The sequence below is a fragment of the Oryctolagus cuniculus genome, chromosome X (genome assembly GCF_964237555.1).
Source record: "Oryctolagus cuniculus chromosome X, mOryCun1.1, whole genome shotgun sequence".
In the NCBI taxonomy this organism is placed as follows: domain Eukaryota; kingdom Metazoa; phylum Chordata; class Mammalia; order Lagomorpha; family Leporidae; genus Oryctolagus; species Oryctolagus cuniculus.
Window position 1 is genome coordinate 32,548,899 of NC_091453.1, and position 24,653 is coordinate 32,573,551.

At 41.3% G+C, this 24,653-nt stretch overlaps 1 protein-coding gene and 1 non-coding gene across 9 annotated transcripts in view; both read left to right on the forward strand.

Annotated features, from left to right (window-relative positions):
- Positions 1–24,653, forward strand: part of JADE3 (jade family PHD finger 3) — a 159,355-nt gene that overhangs the window by 88,256 nt on the left and 46,446 nt on the right. For 7 of the 8 annotated variants that reach the window (XM_051827046.2, XM_051827043.2, XM_008272525.4 and 4 more), the window contains one exon: positions 18,598–18,755. In XM_051827046.2, coding sequence (XP_051683006.1) covers positions 18,598–18,755 — 158 coding nt within the window. Of the gene's footprint in view, positions 1–3,222; positions 3,410–18,597; positions 18,756–24,653 lie in introns of all 8 variants that reach the window. The other variant, XM_017349751.3, reaches the window with a different exon arrangement.
- On the forward strand, positions 18,990–19,097 carry LOC127485108 (U6 spliceosomal RNA). The gene has a single exon (XR_007912282.1). It is a non-coding gene; the product is annotated as a U6 spliceosomal RNA (small nuclear RNA).

The following is a 24,653-nucleotide window of genomic DNA, read 5'->3' on the forward strand; positions in this document are numbered from 1 at the left end:
CTTTAGCATGGCAATAAAGTATGAGGTAGGGGCAGCATTCTCTAATACTCTGATAAAGTCTCAGTGTATAGTAGTCCTCAGTCTAGGGCTTGGGATGGGGTAGATGGTCTTTAGGCTAGAGCTTTTATGCTCTTGCTCCCTGTTCCCCTGCCTGCCAGCAGCAGGTATCCTCTGGTGTTCTCAATCTTTGTCCTTGAGATTTCCACTTCTAATAGATTGACTCCCTTTCCCCTCACAACCCCACCCCACTGGTGCTAGATAACACAGGGAGGCTGAAACTGGCCCCAGCAGTAGTATTGCCCTTACTTGATAACCTTCCCCTGCAGATAAAGCTTTTCACGTTCAGGAAGGGCCCATGGCTGTAGGCACCAGGAACCCAGATAGCACCACTCAAGGAGCTTTCTCCAAGTATTCTCTGCCTCCCCCATTTCCCTGTGTGAGTCTAGTTAGGTTCCAGGAGAGAAAGTGTACAAGAGAGTGGGAATCACCTATGGCTACAGCCCTAGCTCAGCCTCTAATAATTTGGCAAATTTCTAGTTTAATGTCATTTGCCCCAGGTAAGCAAAGCTCTATCTCATCTTCCCCTGCAGACATCTGTCTCTCTTTGAGTTGGCCACTTGTTCTGTGACTTCTCTGATGGATTCACAAAAAGTTATTAATTGGATGCCTGTCCTGCTTTTTTCTTTCTTTTAAGATGGGAATATCTTTTTTTCTGATTCAGTGGGTCTAAGGTAAAATTGGAAGTCTCAAACCTTATGTTTTTACTGGGAATTAGACATTGGCATATGACATAAATAAACTTCTTTCCTGGGGCTTAATTTCTTAAATTGCTAGGTATGTATTTTCTTTGCTAGTGTATCAGTGTGATTTTTAGGCATGCCTCACTCTGATTTATCCTCTAGAGAAGAGTTTCCTAGAGTATGTGAATCCCAGCTATGAGTAAGGGACTTTGTGTACCTTGTGAAAATTGTATACAAATTTCTTTACATCACATGTTTGTCTAGATACATCTTATTAAATGTGATACATCTTATTAAATCCTGTGAAAGGATTAGTACTGAATTTCAGTAGGTGAACAATGGCAGTCTTGCAAGGCTACCAGAATAAACTGAGTTGTACAAATCTCTACTCAAACTGAAATGCATTTGGTTTATGTACATATCTTCCTTATGTGACATTGAATTCATCCATTTCAGTATGACACCTAATTTTTCTTTGAATCCTTAGCATCAGAACAATTGGTATTCAGGAAGTATTAATTTATTATAAGAACACAGTACTTAATAGTTTCTGTTCTTTTTTGTTGGCTTTCAGATGCTGGAACTATGACTTTGGAGATACAAGGGTACAAAATAACAAAAGGAATGGTCTTTTATTATAGAAACAAGTATTAAAGGTCACAAAATGACATAATTAGCATATTGTATAGGATTAGAGATGTTCCACTAATAAAAAGCTGGTTCTCACAAATAAAAAAAATTAGCATTGACATAAAATTTTAAAGGAAGGTCCAGTCGTAGTTTCTCCATCTTAAGAAGACATAAAATAAAAAGGGAAGGGTCATATATAACCTAAAGTAGAACAAAATAAGAAGTCATTGACCTCAACACAGGACGCAGTAATTGTGTTCCTTTCACTACATTACATTACATCCTGAAGAGTAGTGTTTGATTTCTTATTAAAAACTACTTTTACATTTATTTTTTAATTTTGGCTTAACATGTAATACTCGCACATTTTTAAGTGATACAGTACATACATGCATACTTACACATAGACTAAACCAACCATACCAGGCAACCAGCCTTTTCCATTTCCTTATCTTTACTTTGTGTTCAGAATCTACAGATTTTGAAACATATATTCTTTTTTTAAGATGTTTTTATTTGAAAGGCAGAGTAACAGAGATATAAGGAAAAGGAGAGCTTCTAACTACTGGTTCACTCCCTAAATGGCCATAAGATCCAGAGCAGGGCCAGGCCAAAGCGAGGAACTTGAAACTCCATCATAGTGTCCCACATGAGTGACAGGGCCCAAGCACTTGCGCCATCTTCCTCTGCTTTCCCAGGCACACTAGCAGGGAGCAGCTGAGACTCAAACCCATGGCCATGTGGGATGCCGTCATTGCAAGTGGCAGCTTAACCCACTGTGCTACGACCCAGGCCCGTTGAAGGGTATATTCTTACATGAATTTTTTTTTTTAAAGATTGATTTGGAAGACAGAGTGACAGAGAGAAGTAATCACAAAGACAGGGAAAGAGAATCTTAGGTTTGCTGGTTCACTCTCCAAATTGCCTCAGCAGCTATAACTCGGTCAGGCTGAAGCCAGGAGCCAGGAACTCTATCTAAGTCTCCCATGTGGGTAGTAGGTATTCAGTACTTGGGCCACCATCCACTGCCTTCCCAGGTTCATTAGCAGGGAGCTGGATTAGAAGCTGAGGAGCCAGAACTCCAACCAACACTGATATGGAATGCCAGCATTGCAAACTTTAGCTTAATCTGCTGGACCTTTATATGAATTTTCTTTTTTTTCTCTGGGCTAGTATCCTTCATCTGATTCTCAAAAGGACCATACTCTTATTAAAATGTTTTTTTTAAGATTTATTTTTAAATTTATTTGAAAGAGTTACAGAGAGAGGTAGAGACAGAGAGAGAGAGGCCCTCCATCTGCTGGTTCTCTCCCCAAATGGCTGCAACAATCTGGCGCTGAGCCAATCCAAAGCTAGGAACCAGGAGCTTCTTTCATGTCTCCCATGTGGGTACAGGGGGACTTGGGCCATCCCCCGCTGCTTTACCAGGTGCATTAGCAGGGAGCTGGATCAGAAGTGGAGCAGCTGGCACTCATATGGGATGCTGGTGATGTGGGCCAGGGCTTTAACCCTCTGTGCCACAGCACTGGCCCCCTAAAGATGTTTTTTAAAAACCAAATTTCCTAGAAAAAGCACATATTTTAAAAATTTTCCATTCTCTCTCAAAAGCCAGGATATTTACCTAATATTAGTCCAGTCTATAAAATCTGTCAACCTGTCTTAAAGGATTGACTGTATGTCATCTGTAGTCCTGGAGTCTTATTTGTTACTACCCAAGACTTCCATTACAACAGAGCAAGAACTCATATATTTTAATTCATGGGAGAATACTATATACCCTCAAGTATAGCCTGTTTTCATCATTTTCCCTATATTTCTAATAAGCTTGATTATTTGGTTTTCTGACCTACAGCAGGTAAAAAGCACTAAGTTGCAAGTGCACACTTATTGCACAGAAAGGAACATTGAGGGAAGGAAGAATAACTTGAAAGACAAACCTCAAATGTCATCTCTTGTGTGAGAACTGCCCAGATCTTCATATCAGATGGGATTGCTCTCTTTCCTTCATTACCAGGATGCAAACATCTCTTTGGTACAGGGTAAGGGGAATAATCCAACTTACCTAAGCAACCCAAAATACATTGCTATATTGTAATTGATGTTCCAGTTGGTATCAACCTCAAGCCATCAAAAATGTTATTTATGATTTCTAAGAAACGTAGAATTATTTTAAATTTCTAAATTTAGAAATTGAATACATTTTTCTTCATTGGAAAAAGCATTATGGAATATAATGTCTGTTTTAAGTGGTTGATTCTTTTAGATTACCTGAAAATCTTCTGTTGTTATCTTTGATTAAATATAGTTATCATGTTTGCAGCTGTTTTACAGTTTTGGGTTAACACATCAGTTTGTAGTCAGTTACATATAGATTCAGATACAAGTGAATATGAATCAAAATTGATCAGTCTCCCTGCTTCATTGATACTGACAAGACACTGTTTCCCTTTGTGTTGTATAGGAAATAAATGTTTTGACTTTTCCTCTGAGTAATGTACACAGATGTTCAGACTAGCTATACTTTAAGAAATTGCCCACTGAGAGATGTTAATAAGAACAATAAAAACCAGAGTTGTTTGTGAAGAGCATTTTCATTTTGTGGCTCTGGCAGGTTAAGCACTGATGGTCTCATTGAATTTATAGTGAGGCCTCCTTTGTTTTGCAAGCAACTGAGAGGCCAGATGCACACGCAGTGTTGGACTTGGCATAGCTTTTAGACTGTATGTTAGCCTGTGAATCCCCTCATTGACCACAAATGAGCAGTTATCTGATAAGTACAAAGCCTTTTTGTTTCAGGAGCTTTTGGGAAAACTATCAGTGCATATAAAATAGACACACAATTAAGAACTTGTAAAACTTCACAACTTCATTATCCATAAAGGTCAGTGTCAACATCCAGATCCCTCATTCATTATCTTTCATGTAACAACAAATGGCCATGTTCTATTTTGTGAACTTTCTGCATTACCTTGTAGACTGTGGAATTTTTTAACTTTCTTGATGGAACCTTGTGTCTGAGAGCCAAGGCACACATGTTTTAGTTGAGCTATAAACTCATCTCTCTTATCCCGTCAATAATTACTTTATGGACTAGATAAAAGACCTCAGCCATATACTTCTTTCTACTTTTAGAACAAAAACAGACTAGGATGATAGTAATAAGATAATGACATCTAGCGTTTATTTAGTAATTACTATGATCCCAGACCACTCCCTTTAATCATTACCACCTATGAGGTGAGTGTTATTATTATTACCATTTTACAGATGAGTAAACTGAGATACAGAATTTAGAAAGCTAGCCAAAAGCTCTAAGTAGTGAAACCAGTAGAACAATCCAGGTAGTCTGTCCCAGAACTCATATTCCTTTCTCTAAAAAAATTTAACTATATGTAACATTTGCCTGATTGAAATAACAGAAACTATAAAACGAAATACACTCATAGAGATCCAGCTTTTGTCTTTCTCCCTTTTATGGTTTGACTGTGTCACCCAAAGTTCATATGCTGGAAACTCAATTCCCAATGTGACATTGTTGGTGGTTAGGGGCCTAATAAGAGGTGACTAATATTGGAGGAGTGAGATAGTTATCATCAGAGTGGATTTGTTATAAAAGCAAATTTGGCCCTTTTTTAAATAAGATTTATTTATTTATTTATTTGAAAATCAGAGTTACACAGAGAGAGGAGAGGCAGAGAGATAGAGAGAGGCAGAGAGAGAGGTCTTCCACCTGATGGTTCACTCCCCAATGGGCTGAGCAACAGCCGGAGCTGCGCCGATCCAAAGCCGGGAGCCAGGAGCCTCCTCCGGGTCTCCCACGCGGGTGCAGGGGCCCAAGGACTTGGGCTATCCTCCATTACCTTCCCAGGCCATCGCAGAGAGCCGGATCGGAAGTGGAGTATCCAGGTCCCGAACCGGCGCCCATATGGGATGCTGGCGCCTCAGGCCAGGGCATTAACCTACTGTGCCACAGCGCCAGCCCCATCGGCCCTTTTTTTTAAGATTGATTTTTTTGCTTATTTGAAAGGCAGAGTTACAGAGAGAGGAAGAGGAGAGAGAAAAAGAGATTGAGAGAGACCTCTCATCTGCTGTTCTACTACTCAAAGGGCTGCAATGGCCAGAGCTGGTCTGGTCTAAAATCAGAAGCCAGGAGCTTCTTCCAGGTCTCCCACATGGGTACAGGGGCCCAAGCACTTGGGCCATCTTTCACTGCTTTCCCAGGTATATTAGCAGGGAGCTGGATTGAAAGTGGAGCAGCAGGGTCTTGAACGAGCACCCATATGGGATGCCTGCGTCACAGACTGCTACACTACAATGCCAGCCCTGAGTTTGGCCCTTTCTTGCTCTAGTCTTCTCTTTTCCCTTCTACCATCGGAGTACTCTGCACAAATACCCTTGCCAGATGTTGGCACCATGCTCTTGGGCCTACCAGCTTCAAGAACCATAAACCAAATCTCTGTTGTTTATGAAGTACCTAGCCTCATGTATTCTGTTACAGCAATAGAAAACAGACTAAGACTCTCTCCTCCCTGCTTTCTTCTCCCACTGCAGTTTTCTTTAAAAATTTTGGTTTATCCTTTCATTATTTCATCAAAATATGTACAAATTTGTTTTCAGACTACTGTATGTGTATAAAACTCACATCATTGACAAAGATATACTGTAGCTGATTTGTTTGCATTCAGTTTAAAACCTTAATAGAGGGCCGGCACCGTGGCTCACTAGGCTAATCCTCCACCTAGCGGCGCCGGCACACCGGGTTCTAGTCCCGGTCAGTTATGTCCCGGTTGCCCCTCTTCCAGGCCAGCTCTCTGCTATGGCCCGGGAGTGCAGTGGAGGATGGCCCAAGTGCTTGGGCCCTGCACCCCATGGGAGACCAGGAGAAGCACCTGGCTCCTGGCTTCGGATCAGCGCGGTGCACTGGCCGCAGCACGCTGGCCGCGGCAGCCATTGGAGGGTGAACCAACGGCAAAAGGAAGACCTTTCACTCTGTCTCTCTCTCTCTCACTGTCCACTCTGCCTGTCAAAAAATAAAAAAAAAAACCTTAATAGATGCTTTTTCTTATCAGAAGCAGGTTCATGAGACTAGTTTAGTAAGTATATTTCATATCACGTTGCAGATAGCTGCCTGAGTGCTGAACTTACATTCTGATCCCCTCTTCAACATTTTATATTCTGCCTCATGCTTGAGAGCTTTGACTTATACAAGAAGATAAGGCAGACCCTTGTTCTTTGCCTTTAGTTAAAATGCTTCTCTAGAAAACTTGAATCTGATGCTGTTTAATCTGACTAGCTTGTAAAATTGAAAATGGGTTTATCATATAAGTCTACTTTTTTTTCTCTAAAGAGAAAGGGAAAATTATAGTCATTGGATTTAGCTTTCATTTGCTTAAGAAAAACAAGTGTAAGTTGGATGGTGTTCTGCAGTCTTTGTCTAGAATCTTTAAGTTAATCTTCTGTTTGATAAATATGTGTATTAGTTCCCTAAGGCTGCCATAACAAATAACAAAAAACTAGGTGATTTAGAACAGCTGAAATTTATTCTCTCACAGTTCTTTCTGAAGGCCAGAAATTCAAAATTAGCCACTCTGTGCCTCCTCCCTCGACTTTAGAGGAGATTCTATTCTTTGTAGTTGTCAGCATTCATTGATTTACTAATCAATCATTTGATCATTGCCTACTTGTCTTCTGTCTCAAATCTCCCTTAGCCCTCATCCTATAGAAACATTTATCATTGGATTTGGGGCCCACCTAAATATTCCAGAATCATCTCTTCATCACAAAATCCTTAATTTAATTACATCTGCAAAGACCCTTTTTCCAAATAAGGTAACATCCACAGGCTCTGGGAATTAGGATGTAGACATCTTTTGGGAGGGGCTACCAGTCAACCTATTAGACTATGTTTCCAGGCCACTTGAACAAATTTTTTTTTTTTTTTGGACAGGCAGAGTGGATAGTGAGAGAGAGAGACAGAGAGAAAGGTCTTCCTTTTGCCGTTGGTTCACCCTCCAATGGCCGCCACGGCCGGCGCAGCGCACTGTTCCGAAGGCAGGAGCCAGGTGCTTCTCCTGGTCTCCCACGGGGTGCAGGGCCCAAGCACTTGGGCCATCCTCCACTGCACTCCCGGGCCACAGCAGAGAGCTGGCCTGGAAGAGGGGTAACCGGGACAGAATCCGGCGCCCCAACCGGGACTAGAACCCGGTGTGCCGGCGCCGCTAGGTGGAGGATTAGCCTAGTGAGCCGCGGCACAGGCCTGAACAGATTTTAATAAGCAGATATATCAAGTATAAAGACATGGTTTATGCTATGTGATTAGCTGGTACATTATTAAGATAAAACCATGATTTGGCACACAATTTATTTTGTAAAGAGTATCACTTGGAAAATAATAAAATATTTTAAGATGTTGACAAATAATTGGCTCTAGTATTCTTTCCAAATTGAAAGTAGAATTTCCCACAGCACCATCTTTTCCCAAAGACAATGATTTAGCACTATTATTGTCACCACTACTTAACCACTGGCCCATTAAAAGCACTCTAGTAATTTATAAAAATGGTTTGGAGTGTTGAGCAAAATGGTGATTCAGTGTCTCCCACAAGTCACACAGAACATTCAGCTCTGTGCAAAACATGTTAAATGAATATGTGTGATCCCTTCTTACTTATGCAAAGCATTATGTAATAAACCACCAGTTTTTGTTTCCTGTAGACTTAGCTTTCTCCCTGTGTAACATCCAATTAACTTTAATTGTCCAGGGTTCTTGGTAGGAAGGTCATTTTATTGCCACCTGGCCACCAGCATGTTTATGGTGGATTTCCTTCTCTACTTTGTTCTAGTCATATTATTCTAAATCTTCCCTAAGTAAAACCAGGAAGCATTTCCAGAGTTGTCCTGCAAAGTAGCAAATACATTAAACCCTTATGCATTTAAATGGCACCATTTGATTTTAAGATAGTTTAGTCCTTTTGTTAGATGTTATTTATTTATTTGAAAGGCAGAGTTACAGAGAGGCAGAGTGAGAGAGAGAGAAAGGTCTTGCATCCACTGGTTCGCTCCCCAGATGGCCACAATAGCCAGAGCTGTGCTGATCAGCAGCAAGGAGCTTCTTCCGGGTTTCCTAAGCGTGTGCAGGGGCCCAAGGACTTGAGCCATCTTCTACTACTTTCCCAGGCCACAGCATAGAGCTGGATGAGAAGTGGAACAGCCGGGACTCGAACTGCCCATATGGCAAACTAGCATTATAAGGCAGCAGCTTTACTCACTACACCACAGTGCCAGCCCCTGATAGTTGAGTCTTATACTCTGTGAAATATCGTTTTAAGTAGAACTGCACTCATTGAGAATTGTTTTATTAGATCATGCTCCTTAACTCTACTTTCATTTTACACAGAACTTGGACAGTATTACCCCTTAGAGGACCTTTATAAGCATTAAAGGCTAATGTGTTTGCTTGGTAGCATGTCTTCCATTGATTTTCTAGAAATGGGGACATATTTATCTTCAACTTGAAAGTAGTATGATTTTTAATAGTAGAGATTAGTATGTGAGGCACAGACCAGTCTATGCATCCTTTTGTGTGAAAGTGTATTCCTTTATTGTTTTAATGTTAACTGGGTCTTCATCACTGAAGTCATTCTCAGGTTAGCTTAAGAACTCAAAATGTTGGGGCCGGCGCAGTGGCTCACTTGGTTAATTGTCCGCCTGTGGCGCCAGCATCCCATATGGGTGCCAGGTTCTGTCCCGGTTGCTCTTCTTCCAGTCCAGCTCTCTGCTGTGGCCCGGGAAGGCAGTGGAGAATGACCCAGGTGCTTGGGCCCTGCACCCGCATGGGAGACCAGGAGAAAGCACCTGGCTCCTGGCTTCGGATTGGTGTAGTTCCGGTCATAGGGGCCATTTCGGGGGTGAGCCAACGGAAGAGAGACCTTTCTCTTCTGTCTCTCTCTCTCACTGTCTAACTCTATCTGTCAAAGAAAAAAAAAAAACTCAAAATGTACTTATTTTGTTGAAAAGACAGAATCATTAAGCTGAAACTGACACAGCTGTTATACAGTCACATTTTCAGACTGGTGAGCTTTATTTCTATGCCCCTTAATTACTCAAATGCCCATTAAACTAGAGGATAACACAAGTCTAAGGTGTCGCCTACCCCTGATGTTCAGATTTTCCACACTACTCAGGCTCACTTCCAAGGATAAGGTTTGGGCTCTCACTGAGAATCTCTTGGCTGCCACATCATTCCTATCCTCCTCACCTCTGAGGAGTTCAATAATAGTGATAAAAACTGATAAGCCAGATAGTAAAAGGTTAAAATGAAATTAAGGGAATTTTTTAAAGCTCTGAGTATAAAAGTTAACAACTAGAATAAAATTACAAACCTTCCTCAATTAAAAAAAATACGGAGGCAGGCAGTTGGTCTAGTGGTTGAGATGCCAGTTGGGATGTCTGTCCCATTGGAGTGCCTGGTTTGATTTCCAGCTCTGGCTCCTAGTTTTAGCTTCCTGCTAATGTGAACTCTGAAAGGCAGCACTGATGGCTCAAATAATTGTGCTCCTTCCATACAAGTGAGAGACCTGGTTGTAATTCCCTGCCCCTGGGCTATATTTACGCACGTGCAGGCACATGCACACCCTCAAACACAGCCATTGCAGGCATTTGGGGGAGAGAATCAGCAGATGGGAGCACTCAGTCACTCTCGTGTGTCTACCTCTCAGATAAATAAATAAAAGTAAAGAACACACATCTGGCATAAAAATAAGTATAGCAGATATGATATACATAATTATAAAATATGAGAGACCAAACACAATCATACCAATAAAGTCATTGAGCCTAGCACCTTTAAAAATACTTTCATTTTGATTCACAAAAGAAAATCCAACTATATGTTATATAATAGAGACACCTGTTTAGAAAGGATAAAAATAAAGAGACAAATAAAGGTATATCAGGAAAATGGAAGGAAAAATAGCAGGAATAGTGATCTTAATATCAATGAAAGATCAGTGAAATTAGAACTGAAGCCCAAAAGACAAAGTAGGAGGAGCCAGTGTTATGGCATAGTGGGTAAAGGCACCAGCTGCTACACTGTCATCCCATATCGGTGCCAACTCGAGTACCAGCTGCTCTACTTCTGATCCAGCTCCCTGCTAATGCACCTGAAAAAGGAACGGAGGATGGCCTAAGTCCTTGGGGCTTTGCAACCATGTGGGAGACCCAGAAGCTCCTTGCTCTTGGCTTTGGTCTGGCCCAGCCCTGGCTATTGTGGCAATTTAGGGAGTAAACCAGCCAATAGAAGATTTCTCTGTTCGTAACTCTGCCTTTCAAGTAAATAAAATAAATCTTCAAAGAAGAAGACAAAGTAGGAGACTTAATACAAAAGGCTATTCTCCATGAAGATATGATACTTTCCAGTATTTATGTAGTGAATAACATACTACCCATCTTTATGAAGCAAAAGCTATAGGAGTGGAAAGACTCAAAGAAACACACTATTCATAACACCTCTTGCAGTATCAGACATATTAAATAAGCAAAATAAATAAGGAAATAAAAGATCTAAATAACAAAAACAGTAAGGTGATTCTGGTGAATATCTAGCAAATTCTACACCTTGATTTTAAATACAATAGATGATGTACTTTGTCAAAAGCATATGGTGCATACACAAAATATGATCAAGTGTTAAGACCAAAAGAAAACATCAGATAATTTCCATTAAGTAGACATAAACAGTACTTTTACTATAATACAGTAAAATCAGAAATTAATAGCAAAAATAAGTCCTCCAACATGGAAATTTTAAAACCTATTATACCACTGTATGGTGAAAATGAGAAAACAGATTGAAATTATAATGTTTTTAAAAAGAATGACAATGAAAACATTACAACTTAGATTCTTGTTTCATATCATAATTTAACAGTGAGAAGAAGACAAACATTGTTCATCCTACTCTTTATTTTATACCAAGAAGCTTGGTATTTATTTTATTTTTTTTAAAGATTTTATTTATCTGAGAGGCAGAGTTACAGACAGAGAGGGAGAGACAAGAAGTTCTTCCATCTGCTGGTTCACTCCCTGAATGCCTGCAACAGCTGGAGCTGAGCCGATCTGCAGCCAGAAGCCAGGAACTTCTTACAGGTCTCCCACACTGTGCAGGGGCCCAAGTACTTGGGCCATCTTCCACTGCTTTCCCAGGCCATTAGCAGAAAGCTGGTTTGGAAGAGGGGCAGCTAGGACCCGAACTGGTGCCCATATGAGATGCTGGCACTGCAGGCAGGGGGGCTTAGCCTACTATGCCACAGTGGCAGCCTCATTGTTTTATTTTTTAAGTTTTATTTATTTTATAGAAAGAGATGGAGATCTTCCATCCTCTGGTTCATTTTTTTTTTTTTTTTTTTGACAGGCAGAGTGGACAGTGAGAGAGAGACAGAGAAAGGTCTTCCTTTTTGCCGTTGGTTCACCCTCCAATGGCCGCCGTGGCCGGCGCACCGTGCTGATCCGATGGCAGGAGCCAGGTGCTTCTCCTGGTCTCCCATGGAGTGCAGGGCCCAAGCACTTGGGCCATCCTCCACTGCCTTCCCAGGCCACAGCAGAGAGCTGGCCTGGAAGAGGGGTAACCGGGACAGAATCCGGCACCCCGACCGGGACTAGAACCCGGTGTGCTGGCACCGCAAGGCGGAAGATTAGCCTAGTGAGCCACGGCGCCGGCTCTGGTTCATTTCTAAAATGCCACAAAAGTCAGGCAGAAACCAGGAGCCAGGAACTACATCCAAGTCTCTCACATGGATGGCAAGAACCCAAGTAAGTCATCTGCCTCCCAGATAGGTTGGCAGGAAGCTAGATAGGAAGCGCGGAGGAACCAGGACTCAAACCAGCATTCCAATGTTGGGCCGCTGGCATCCCAACTGGCAGCTTAACCTGCTGAACCACAATGCCTGTCCCTACCTGTTCTTGATAAGTTTATCTGCAAAGAAAGAAAACTGTTTCATTCTCAGTGTTTCTAATGTAATTACAATATGTTAAATATTCTGTTTTTCCTTTCTCTATACATTTATAGCCAGCAGTAAGAGTTTCTGTCATTTTGAAAAAAAATTTAAAGATCACAAAACAGCCATAATTTTTTCCCATAAGATGGATTTTCATGGTTTCAATATGCATGATATTTATGATCCTACACTGCTGTTCAAAGTGGGACTGACTATACTTTGTATGTCTCTGTGCAAATAAATTTGAAAACCTAGATAAAATAGATAACCTCCTTTGGAAATAGATTACTAAAGTTGACCCATTAGAAGTAGAAAACTTAAAGAGATCAATTTCCATAGAAGTAGAGAAAATGAGTGAGGAATTAGCCCACAAAAGAATCACCAAGTCCAGATGGTTTCACAGAGATCATATAGTCCCAATAATTCTCAGGTTATTCTAGAGCCTTAGTAAGGAAGGAAAATGTCATAATTCCTTTTATCAAACACATGTAACACTAAAGTATACTCTAACCTTATATAAATTACAAAAAAGAAAATTACAGATCAGTGTTATTCATGAATATGGCCCCAAAAATACTAAATAAAATATTAGAAAGTGGAATGTAATAGCATACTAAGAAAATAATGCACCATGACCAAGTATTGTTCATCCCAGAAATAGAAGTCTCATTCAATGTTAGGAAATCTAATAATACCATACACTATATTAATATACATAAGGAAAAATAAATTATTTCAATATATACTGAATAAGCCTTTAACAGATTTAATACCCAGTCGTTAAAAACATTAAGATAGCAGTTGTAATATACTTTCTTTTTAATATTTACTTTATGTATTTGAAAGCATAGTTAACAGACAGAGGGGGAGAGACAGAGAGGTCTTCAGTCCACTGGTTTACTCCCCCAGATGGCTGCAATGGCCGGGGCTGGGCCAGGCTGAAGGTAGGAGCCAGGAGTTTCTTCCAGGTCTCCCACATGGAAGCAGGGAGCTGGATCAGAAGTAGAGCAGTAAGGACTCAAACCGGCGCCCGTATAGGATGCTGGCACTGCAGGTGGAAACTTAACCCACTACATCACAATGCTGGCCCCTGTGATATTTTCTTAAGATTATAAAATACATATATTATAGTTCTGAATCTAATATTTAATGGGGAACCATCTTCCTCTTAAATTTACACTAGTTTCAGAAAGAAAACAGGCGTGCCCACTATCTCTGTTACTAGTCAAAATGTTAGTAGAGGTAATAGCCGTGCAATTAAAAATAAAAGAAATCAATTAGAAATACAAGACTAAATGAAGAGGATGCAAAATTCTATTTGTAGCCAGGGCTATGGCGCAGCAGGTTAACGCCCTGGCCTGAAGGCTGTCATTTACACATGGGCGCGAACCAGCTGCTCCTCTTCCCATCCAGCTCTCTGCTGTGGCCTAGAATAGCAGTAGAAGATGGCCCAAGTCCTTGGGCCCCTGCACCCGCATGGGAGACCCGGAGGAGGCTCCTGGCTCCTGGCTTCAGATCAGTGCAGCTCCAGCCGTTGCAGCCATCTGGGGAGTGAACCATCGGATGGAAGACCTCCCTCCCTCCCTCCCTCCCTCTCTCTCTCTCTGCCTCTCCTCTCTCTGTGTAACTCTGACTTTAGAATAAATAAATAAATCTTTTAAAAAATTCTATTTGCAGGTCATACAGTAGTATATCTGGAAAAATGTAGAAAATCAATGGTAAAACTAATTGAAACAGTAAAATAATTGAATAAAATTATGGAATAAGAAGTCAATATATAAAAGTAAATAACTTTTTTTAAATATTTATTTATTTGAAAGGCAGAGTTACAGAGAGAGAGAGAGAAAGAGAGAGAGAGAGAGAGAGGTCTTCCGTCTGCTGATTCACTCCCCAAGTGGCCACAACGGCCAGAGCTGCGCATATCCAAACCCAGGAGCCAGGTGTTTCCTCCAGGTCTCCCATGCGGGTGCAGGGGTCCAAGCACCCGGGGCCATCCTCCACTGCTTTCCCAAGCCACAGCAGAGAGCTGGACTGGAAGAGGTGCAACCAGGACCAGAACTGGCACCCACATGGGATGCCGGCACCACAGGCAGAGGATTAACCTAGTGCGCCACAGTGCCCGCCCCGTAAATAACTTTTATAATCAGTTAAGAATATAACTCTGCCTAGGGCATGTTGTAGTATTAAAAATGAAGGAATTGGGGCTGGCGCTGTGGCACAATGGGTTGACGCCCTTTCCTGAAGCGCCAGCATCCCATATGGGCGCTGGTTCTAGTCCTGGCTGCTTCTCTTCTGATCCGCCTCTCTGCTATGGCCTGGGATAGCAGCGGAGGATGGCCCAAGTCCTTGGACCCCTGCACACATGTGGGAGACCCGGAGGAGGCTCCTGGCTCCTGGCTTCAGATCGGCGCAGCTCCGGCCATTTGGGGAGTAAACCAGCAGATGGAAGACCTTTCTCTCTGTCTCTACCTCTCTCTCTGTATCTCTTTCAAATAAATAAATTTAAAAAAAGAAGTTAAGGAATTGGGGCTGGCACTGTGGTGTAGCGGGTTAAAGCCCCAGTCTGCAGCACCAGCATCCCATATGGGTGCTGGTTGGAATCCCAGCTGCTCCTCTTCCAATCCAGCTCTCTGCTATGGCCTGGGAGAGCAGAAAATGGCTCAAGTCCTTGGGCCCCTGCATCTGCAAGAAAGACCGGGAGGAAGCTCCTGGCTTTGGATCAGCCCAACTCTGGCCATTGCAGTCATTTGGGGTGTGAACCATCAGAATGGAAGACCTCTCTCTCCCTGGCTCTACCTCTCTCTGTAACTCTGTCTTTCATATAAATAAAATAAATCTTCAAAAAAATTAAGGAATTGTTCAAAAAAGGATGGGACATGCCAAAAGAGAGAAGACACCAATCTGAAAGCAATCCCTGTGGCCAAAGATGGAATAATTTGAACAATAAAATAACAGTGATCCTGAATTACCTAGAAAATAAAATAGATATCCATGAGCCTGTAATGATAGAAATAAATAATTACATAAATAAATTCGGGTTAAGGGATAGATCTTTATTTATTTATTTTGAGTATGACACAGTTTACATTTTAAAACTACAGGGGCCGAGACCCATGCTGTGACAAAGTAGGCTAAGCCTCCGCGTGTGGTTCCAATATCCTGTATGAGCGTAGGTTTGTGTCCTGGATGCTGTTCTTCCAGTCCAGCTCTCTGGTTATGGCCTGGGAAAGCAGTGGAAGATGGCCCAAGTGCTTGGGCCCCCAAACACACATGTGAGAGATCTGAAAGAAGTTCCTGACTCTGGGCTTTGGCCTGGCCCAGGCCTGGCCATTGTAGTCATTTGGGGAGTGAACCAGCAGATGGAAGATGTCTGTCTCTTTGTATCTTCCTCTCTCTGGGTAACTCTGACTTTTAAATAAGTAAATATTTTTTTAAAACTACAAAATATATTTTAAAAATACATACACATTTGCTAAAAGTATAAAAACAAAAATGGAATACCAAAGAATTAAGGGATAGATCTTTATTATAGAGAAGTTTCCATTAATAAACATGGAAGGAATGATGGACATATAAGGTCACCGTTAGAACAGTAATAATGGGGCTAGCACGTGGCATAGTGGATAAGGCCACCACCTACAGTGCCAGCAACACATATGTGTGCCGGTTCAAGTCCCAGCTGCTCCACTTCTGATCTAGCTCTCTGCTATGGCCTGGGAAAGCAATGGAAGATGGCTCAAGTGTTTGGGCCCTGCTCCCACATGGGAGGCTCAAATGAAGCTCCTGGCTCCTAGCTTTGACCATTGCAGCCAGTTGGAAGTGAGCCAACAGATGGAAGACACCTCTCTCTCTCTCTCTCTCTCTCTCTCTCTCTCTGCCTCTCTGTAACTCTGCCTTTCAAATAAATAAATCTTTTCTAAAAAAATAACAGCAATAATTGTGCAAGCATATATCCACCAATGGACACTAAAATTAGTTCATGGCAACTTGAAGAGAAATAGGATATTTTTGTAGTCTCTCAAGACATTTAACTTTTTAAAATGGAAATACAATAACCTAACAACATGAATCTGCCTGAACCAAGTGATTGAGTTTAATATAACCAGCAATTGCCGTCAATATCATAGATCTCTGATATAATGGAATGGGAAGGACACAGCAGCATTTCTGTTTTATTCTTGCTAAAAATGAGTCATCTCAATCTTGTCATGAGAAAACATCAGACAAACCCAAACTGGAGGGATATACTACAAAATACATGACACATACTCTTCCAAAATGTCAAGATCATAAAAACAAAGACTGAGAAACAGTCATGAATTAGTGGATACTAAAGAGACATGACAATTAATTATGATGTGCGATTGTGTGGGTTCAGTTCTAGAACAAAAGACATTAGAGGGGAAACTAGTAAAATTTCAATAAAGCCTGTATTTAGTTAATAGTATAGCCATGGTAATTTCCTGATTTAGGTAATGGTACTCTGTAAGATGTTAATATTAAAGAGGAGACTAAATGAAGTCTGTGTGGGAACTGTGTGTTATTTTTGTAACTTCTCTTCTCAATAGGTCTCGAAATATAAGTACATAATTTTTTAAATTATAGCTAAATAATTAGTAGATACTTGCTGCTTAATTTAGGAGAATTAAGAATTGTTCATTTTGGGGCTGGCACCGTGGCACAGTAGGTTAATCCTCCGCCTGTGGCACCAGCATCCCATATGGGCACTGGTTCTAGTCCTGGCTGCCCTTCTTCCAATCCAGCTCTCTGCTGTGGCCTGAGAAAGCAGTAGAAGATGGCCCAAGTCCTTGGGCCCCTGCATCCACATGGGAGACTGGGAAGAAGCACCTGGCTCCTGGCTTCAGATCAGCGAAGCTCTGGCCCTTGCAGCCATCTGGGGAGTGAACCAACGGAAGGAAGACCTTTCTCTCTGTCTCTGCCTCTCACTGTCTGTAACTCTACCTCTCAAATAAATAAAAATCTTTTTTAAAAAATAATTGTTCATTTTATATAGACTGTTTTAAGATAACTTGAATTTATAATTTACATTTAAGTAGCCCCCCAAAAATAATTCATGAAGGATTCCTTTACCCTTTATTAAATCTAAAATAAGTTCACTTCCCTGTCAGTACTTCAAACCTTTTCAAGTAGAAGTTAATCATCTATCCATTTCGGAACTTGCAGACATTTCTCTTCTTTGAAGCAGACAGTAGGTGGGGATGGTCTTTTTAAATTGAATAATCTTAGGGGCCAGATGTTTGACACTGCAAGATTCTTTTTTTAGAAAAGATATATTCATTTATTTAAAAGGCAGAGTTACAGAGAGAGAGAGAGAGGTCTTTCATATGCTGGTTCACTCCTCAGATGCCCATAAGGGCCGGAGCTGCACCAATCTGAAGCCAGGAGCCAGGATTCTACTGTTTTCCCAGGTCATAGTAGAGAGCTGGATTGAAGTGTAGCAGCCAGAACTTGAACCGGCGCCCATATGGGGTGCTGACACTGCAGGCTGTGCCCTTACCTGCTACACCACAGCACTGGCCCCTACAGCAGGATTCTTGCATACCCTATCTGGAGTGCCTGGTTTCTTTCTTTAAAAAAAAAAGATTGATTTTATTTATTTGAAAGAGTTACAGAGAGAGGTAGAGACAGAGAAAGGTCTTCCATCCGCTGGTTCACTCCCCAGATGGCCGCAACGGCCAGAGTTGTGCCGATCAGGAGCCAGGAGCCTTCTCCGGGTTTCCCATGCGGATGCAGGGGCCCAAGCACTTGGGCCATCTTCTACTGCTTTCCCAGGCCATAGCAGAGAGCTGGATCAGAAGAGAAGCAGCCGGGACTAGAACCAGCGCCATATGGGATGCCGGCACTTCAGGCCAGGGCCTTAACCCGCTGCACCACAGCGCCGGCCCCAGGAGTACCTGGTTTCAAGTCCTGCCTCTGCTGTCCATTCCAGCTTCTTGATGATGCACACCCTGGGAGGCAACAGGTGATGGCTTGAGTAGTTGGGTCCCTGCTACACAGATGGGAGACTTGGATTAAGTTCCTGGCTGTTGGCTTCAGCCTGGCTGAGCACTGGCTATTAGGAAACTTTGGGGAGTGAACCAGTGGATGGGAGATCTTTCTCTCTGTTTCATTTCCCTCTCTCTGTCTCTCTGCCTTTCAAATAAATAAAGTTTTTTTAAATGATATTACCCGATAGTAATGGTTTTCTCAAACTGTGTGCACTATCTTCCCAGGTATTCCGCAAGGACCTCATCAGTGCCATGAAAATTCCAGATTCTCACCACGTTAATCCTGACAGTTATTACCTCTTTGCGGATACATGGAAGGAAGAATGGGAAAAAGGAGTCCAGGTACCAGCCAATCCAGACAATGTTCCACAGCCTTCCCTCAGGTATTTGTATGCTTGCATCTTTGACTTAGGAAATGGATGCTTCAATGGTTATGTGTGTACTGCTTGGAGACTAATTACACATTTAAAATACAAAGTTACATACGATGTTCACCAATTCACAGAGACCAGTGGCAGATGATACCACACCATGACAGGTCAATAGTTAAAGTCAAGTTCATTTATTTAGGAACATAATATGTGCCCATTTATAGGATGAAATTATTTGAAGTCCATGTGCTCGCTTCGGCAGCACATATACTAAAATTGGAACGATACAGAGAAGATTAGCATGGCCCCTGCGCAAGGATGACAACGCAAATTCGTGAAGCGTTCCATATTTAAAAAAAAAAAAGAAATTATTTGAAGTCCAGTCTGAAATTATGGTAAGGTTTTAGAGACTAAGATTTCCAAGTGTAACTCAGTTATCAATAGTGTTTATTAGTCTTCAAAGAGAAACAGAGCATTAATTAATTAACATGGTTGGGAAGTTGCTTCAGTATGTTAGGGGCTGTATAGTAATAGTGTCTATAAATAGTGAACTAAAACAGAACTTATAAAAATGTGTAAACCCAAATGGAAGGGGATTACTAGAATAATTGGATTGACTATAAGCACATAGCCTTCATTTGCAGACTTGAGAAGAAAGTTGAAATAAGAGCGAGAGCTTTGGTTTTGATAAAGGAAGAGGGAAGAGGGAAGACATTCTGCCGAAGTAGTAAGTTCAGTTCTTCAAGAGTAGTGGCTTGTTTTTTTGTACTGGTCTCTGTATACTCAGTGTTTTACCTAATGTATGGCATGAATAAAAAAATTAAGGAATGAATGAATAGAATATAGAATACTAGATAAAGGGACTGATGAGACCTGCTGATTTCTGTGAGAAATTGTGCATATATTACTACTACATGTCAGTTTCTTAAAGGGTAGAGATAAACATCCTTGAATTTTCTGCTCCTATCTCCAGGTACTTCGAACCTACTCATGCTCCAGAAATTCTTGTGAAATCACTTCTAGAAACCCAGGTCCAAGCTATCCACCAAAGAGAGGCTATTTATATGTTGTGAAAGAAAGCTTCCACAGCCCCCCTTAACACATATTCTGAGCCTCACCAGTTCATCATAGAAACCATTTCCTGCCTCCTAAAACTCAGACTAGTATCATGAATGAACCCAAGAGTCAGGCATTTTCATTTCCTTGATCTTAATATGAGGGTACTTCTAGAAGTTTGTGGAAAATGGAGTTATGAGTTTGTGGAAGATATTGTGGCACAGCAGGTTAAGCTGCCTGCCCCTTGGGAACCCTGATTCAAGTTCCAGCTACTCCACTTCCAATCCACCTTCCTGCTAATGTGTCTTAGAAGGCAGCAGATTATGGCTCAAATACTTGAGTCTCTGCCACCCACATGACAGACCTGGATAGAGTTCCAGGCTCCTGATTTCGGCCTGGCCCAGTCCCAGCTGTTCTAGGCATTTCCAGAATGAACCAGCAGATGGAAGATACCTCTCTTACTCTCTGTCGCTCTGCATTTCAAATAAGTGAATTTTGTTAAGTGTGGGTTTATTTTGGTGCAAAAAATTTTGAAATCCATGAATAGTTTTTTCATAATACATACTTTTCATGTATTATGAAGAAAACACTTGTTTCCACCAAAATGAACCCATACTTTAATTTCTCCATGAGCTTTTTGAAATGTTTTCAAGCATTTATATACCATGTAGTAGCCCTGGTTATTATTGAGAGCGGCTAACATTTTGACTGTGATCTTGTTGGTAAGTCAGTATCAATTATTTATTCATTGAAAATGATTTTAATTATTGAAGATAAGTAGAGAATGTTCATTGTACTATTTTAAAATGGTGTCTGTCTGATGAGTGAACCATAAATAAGTCAGGTAACAAGAATGGAGCAACAGTTTAGGAACAATAAGTTTAGGACTAGAAGAGTCTTCTTGTTCTCAAAAATGGAGAAGCATGGTCTCTAATTCATATGAAGTCTTGGTATCCTAATATATGTTTTGAAGATTTAGAATATTTTTAAGTGTTTTGATTTTTTTTTTGCTAAGTCTCTTCTGTTTCCCATATTTCAACTTTTAATACTAAAATACTGGGGTCAGCGCCATGGCTCAGTTGGATAATCCTCTACCTGCAGCGCCGGCATCCCATATGGGCGCTGGGTTCTAGTCCCAGTTGCTCCTCTTCCAGTCCAGCTCTCTGCTGTGGCCCAATTGCTTGGGCCCCTGCACCCGCATGGTAGACCAGGAGGAAGCACCTGGCTCCTGGCTTCGGATCGGTGTAGTTCCGGCTGTAGCGGCCATTTGGGGGATGAACCAACGGAAGGAAGACCTTTCTGTCTGACTCTCTCTGTCACTGTCTGTCTCTATCTGTCAAATAAAAAAAAATACTAACATACTACTAAGTTATTAATCATATTAATTTCTCAATGAAATCCTGAACTGATTGCTCTTGGTAAGTAGAATGTATTGGGACCAGCGCCATGGTGTAATGGGTAAAGCAGCTACCTGCAGTGCTGGCATCCCAAGTGGGCGCCTGTTCAAGTCCCAGCTGTTCCACTTCCAATCCCACTCTCTGCTATGGCCTGGGAAAGCAGTAAAAGATGGCCCAAGTCCTTGGGCCCCTGCACCCACGTAGGAGACCTGGAAGAAGGTCCTGGCTCCTAGCTGTGGATCGGCGCAGCTTCGGCCTTTGCGGCCAATTGGAGAGTGAACCAGTGGGTGGAAGACCTCTCTCTCTCTCTCTAACTCTGAATTTCAAATAAGTAAATAGTGTATAGTTTTCTATTTTTTCTTAATCTTTTGTTTAAAAAATTTTTCAACAGACATACAAAAATTATACATGTTTATGAGGTACCAAGTGATGGTTTGATACAGGTGTGCATTATATAATGTCCAATAAGCCTTAATATATTTATCTCTTCAAACATTTAACATTTCTTTATGATGAATACATCCTAAATCCTATTTTCTAGTTTATTGGTGGTGGTTTTTTTGTAGAGAGAAATATATAGTATATTAACATTGTATGTGGTCACTGTTCTTTATAATTGAACCTCAGAACTTCTTATTCATATCTAGCTATGACCCAGTACCCATTTTTAAATATTTATTTATTTATTTGAAAGAATTACACAGAGAGAGGAAGAAACTGTAAGAGAAAGACAGACAGACAGAGACAGAGAGGTCTTCCAACTGGTAGTTCACTCCCCCAATTGATGCAACAGCTGGGGATAGGCCAAGCCAAAGTTAAGAGTCAGAAACTTCTTCCAGATCTTCCACGTGGGTGCAGGGGCCCAAGCACTTGGGATATCTTGTGCTGCTTCCCAAGCACATTAGCAGGGAGCAGGATCAGAAGCAGAGCAGACAGGTCTCAGACTGGTGCTGATATGGGTGCAGCTGGTGGCTTTACCTGCTATGCCATAACACCAGCCCGCCTGTACCCATTAATAAACCTTTCCCTGTCTCCTCTTCCCCAGCTGTGGTAACCACCATTAATTTCTGTGATATCACCAGTTTTCTAGACTCCACATGAGAGTGAGATTATATGATAATTGTCTTTTTGTGTTTGACTTATTTCACTTAAATAGTGACCCAAGTTCCATCCATGTTGTTGAAAATTACAAGATTTCATCCATTTTATGGCTGAGCAGTATTCCATTGTATGTATGTACCACGTTTTCTTTGTAATTCCTGTTTTTTAGAGGGCATCAATAAGAATCCTACCATAATATATAGCCTTCCCTGTGGAGCAGTGATTCTCAAATTTTGGAGTGTATAATTACCTAGAGAGCTTGTTAGCCTTCTTAACCCTACCCCTAGAGCTTTTGGTTCAATAGATCTGAGGTGTGATACCTCAGAATTTGCATCTCTAACAACTTTCTACATGATGCTGATACTGCTAGTCTGAGAATAACACTTTGAGCATAATTGTTATGAAATATGCTTATCTTATTTCCTGAATTGTGTGGAAATTTTCGTAATTCTGTCAACTGCGTTGGGTTTTCCTTTTAGCTTTCAGTGCGAATCAACCATATTGGAGGTTCAGTTCATATAGCATTGAAACTTTATGTTTGAAATGGCTCATCTCTTCAATTACAACTGTTTATTGCAGCTGTCCTTAGCTGTCATCATTATACAGGGACCAAACTGTGTCTTATAATTTTTACTTTTTGGATTTTGTAGGCCTCCTTAAAATAAATCTTTGTGACATGAAATCGTATTGGAACATTGGTGAAGAGTTAGTTTTTATGTTCTTCATCAAATTCTCAAAATCAAATTTGATCGTTTAACAGTTTTAAATTCTGTTTAAGTTCAAACTTTATTTAACCCCATGGTGTGAAATTACTCCAAGAGTGGCCTTTTATGTAGGACCTAGTCTTAAGATTTCATATTTGCCATCCTATATACTCTGATCAAATATATCTTCTTATTTTTTGCCCATTCTAATTGGATTCTTTTACTATAGTTTTGACAGTTATTTGTACATCTGGTACATGAATCTATTGAATCAACTATGTGGTTTGCAAATATGTTCTTCCAGTCTATCATGGATGGTTTTTTCGTCTTTTTTTTTTTTTTTTTTTTTTTGGACAGGCAGAGTTAATGAGAGAGAGACAGAGAGAAAGGTCTTCCTTCCATGGGTTCACCCCCCAAATGGCTGTTATGGCCAGTGTGCTATGCCAATCCGAAGCCAGGAGCCAGGTGCTTCTTCCTGGTCTCCCATGTGGGTCCAGGGCCCAAGCACTTGGGCCATTCTCCACTGCCTTCCCGTGCCACAGCAGAAAGCTGGACTAGAAGAGGAGCAACCAGAACAGAATCTGGCGCCCCAACCGGGACTAGAACCCAAGGTACTGGCGCCACAGGCGGAGGATTAGATTTCATCCTCTTAACAGAGGGATAAAAGTCAGTGATTTTGATGAAGTTCACTTTATTGAAATGTTCTTTGAGATTTATTCCATTTATTTGAAAGGCATAGTTAACTGGGGTGGGGCTGGGAGAGAGAGAGAGATCTTCCATCCACTGGTTCACTCCCCAAAAGGCTGCAACAGCTAGAGCTGGGCCAATCCAAAGCCAGGAGCCAAAAGCTTCTTCTGGGTCTTCCACATGAGTGCAAGGTCCCAAGCACTTGGGCCATCTTCTGCTTTCCTAGAGCACATTAACAGGGAACTGGATCACAAATGAAGCAGCCGGGACTCATACCAGCGCCCATATGGCGTACTGGCACCACAGATGGCAGCTCTACCCACTATGCCACAGCACCAGTCCCCAAATTTTATTTCTTTTGGATCATGCTTTTAATATCCTGTCTGAACTTCCCACCTAGCCTTGTGTCCCAAAGATTTTCTCCTGTGTGTCCCTTTAAGAGTTTTTCATTGGGGCCGGGCCGGTGCTGTGGCATAGCAGGTAAAAGCTGCCACCTGCAGTGGGGGACCTGGCTGTTCCACTTCTGATCCAGCTCTCTGCTATGGACTGGGAAGGTAGTAGAGGATGGCCTAGGTTCTTGGACCCCTGCACTCACATAGGGGACCCCAAGGAGGCTTCTGGCTCCTGCCTTCAGATCAGCTCAGCTCAGCTCTAGCCATTGTGGTGATTTGGGGAGTAGGCCAATGGATAGAAGACCTCTCTCTTTCCCTCTGCCTCTGCCTCTCTGTAACTCTGCCTTTCAAATAAATAAGTCCTTTTTTTAAAAAGAGTTTTATAGCTTTACATTTGGCATTTAAACATATAATCCAGTTTGAATTTCTATTGTGTAGGATGTGAGGTTTAGGTCTAAGTTCAAAATCAGATAAGTTTATTCCTCCCACTTTCTTCTTCTTTTCAAAATTAGTGTGGCTTTTCTAGATTATTTATCTTACCATACAAATTTTGTAAGTGTCTATATCTACAGT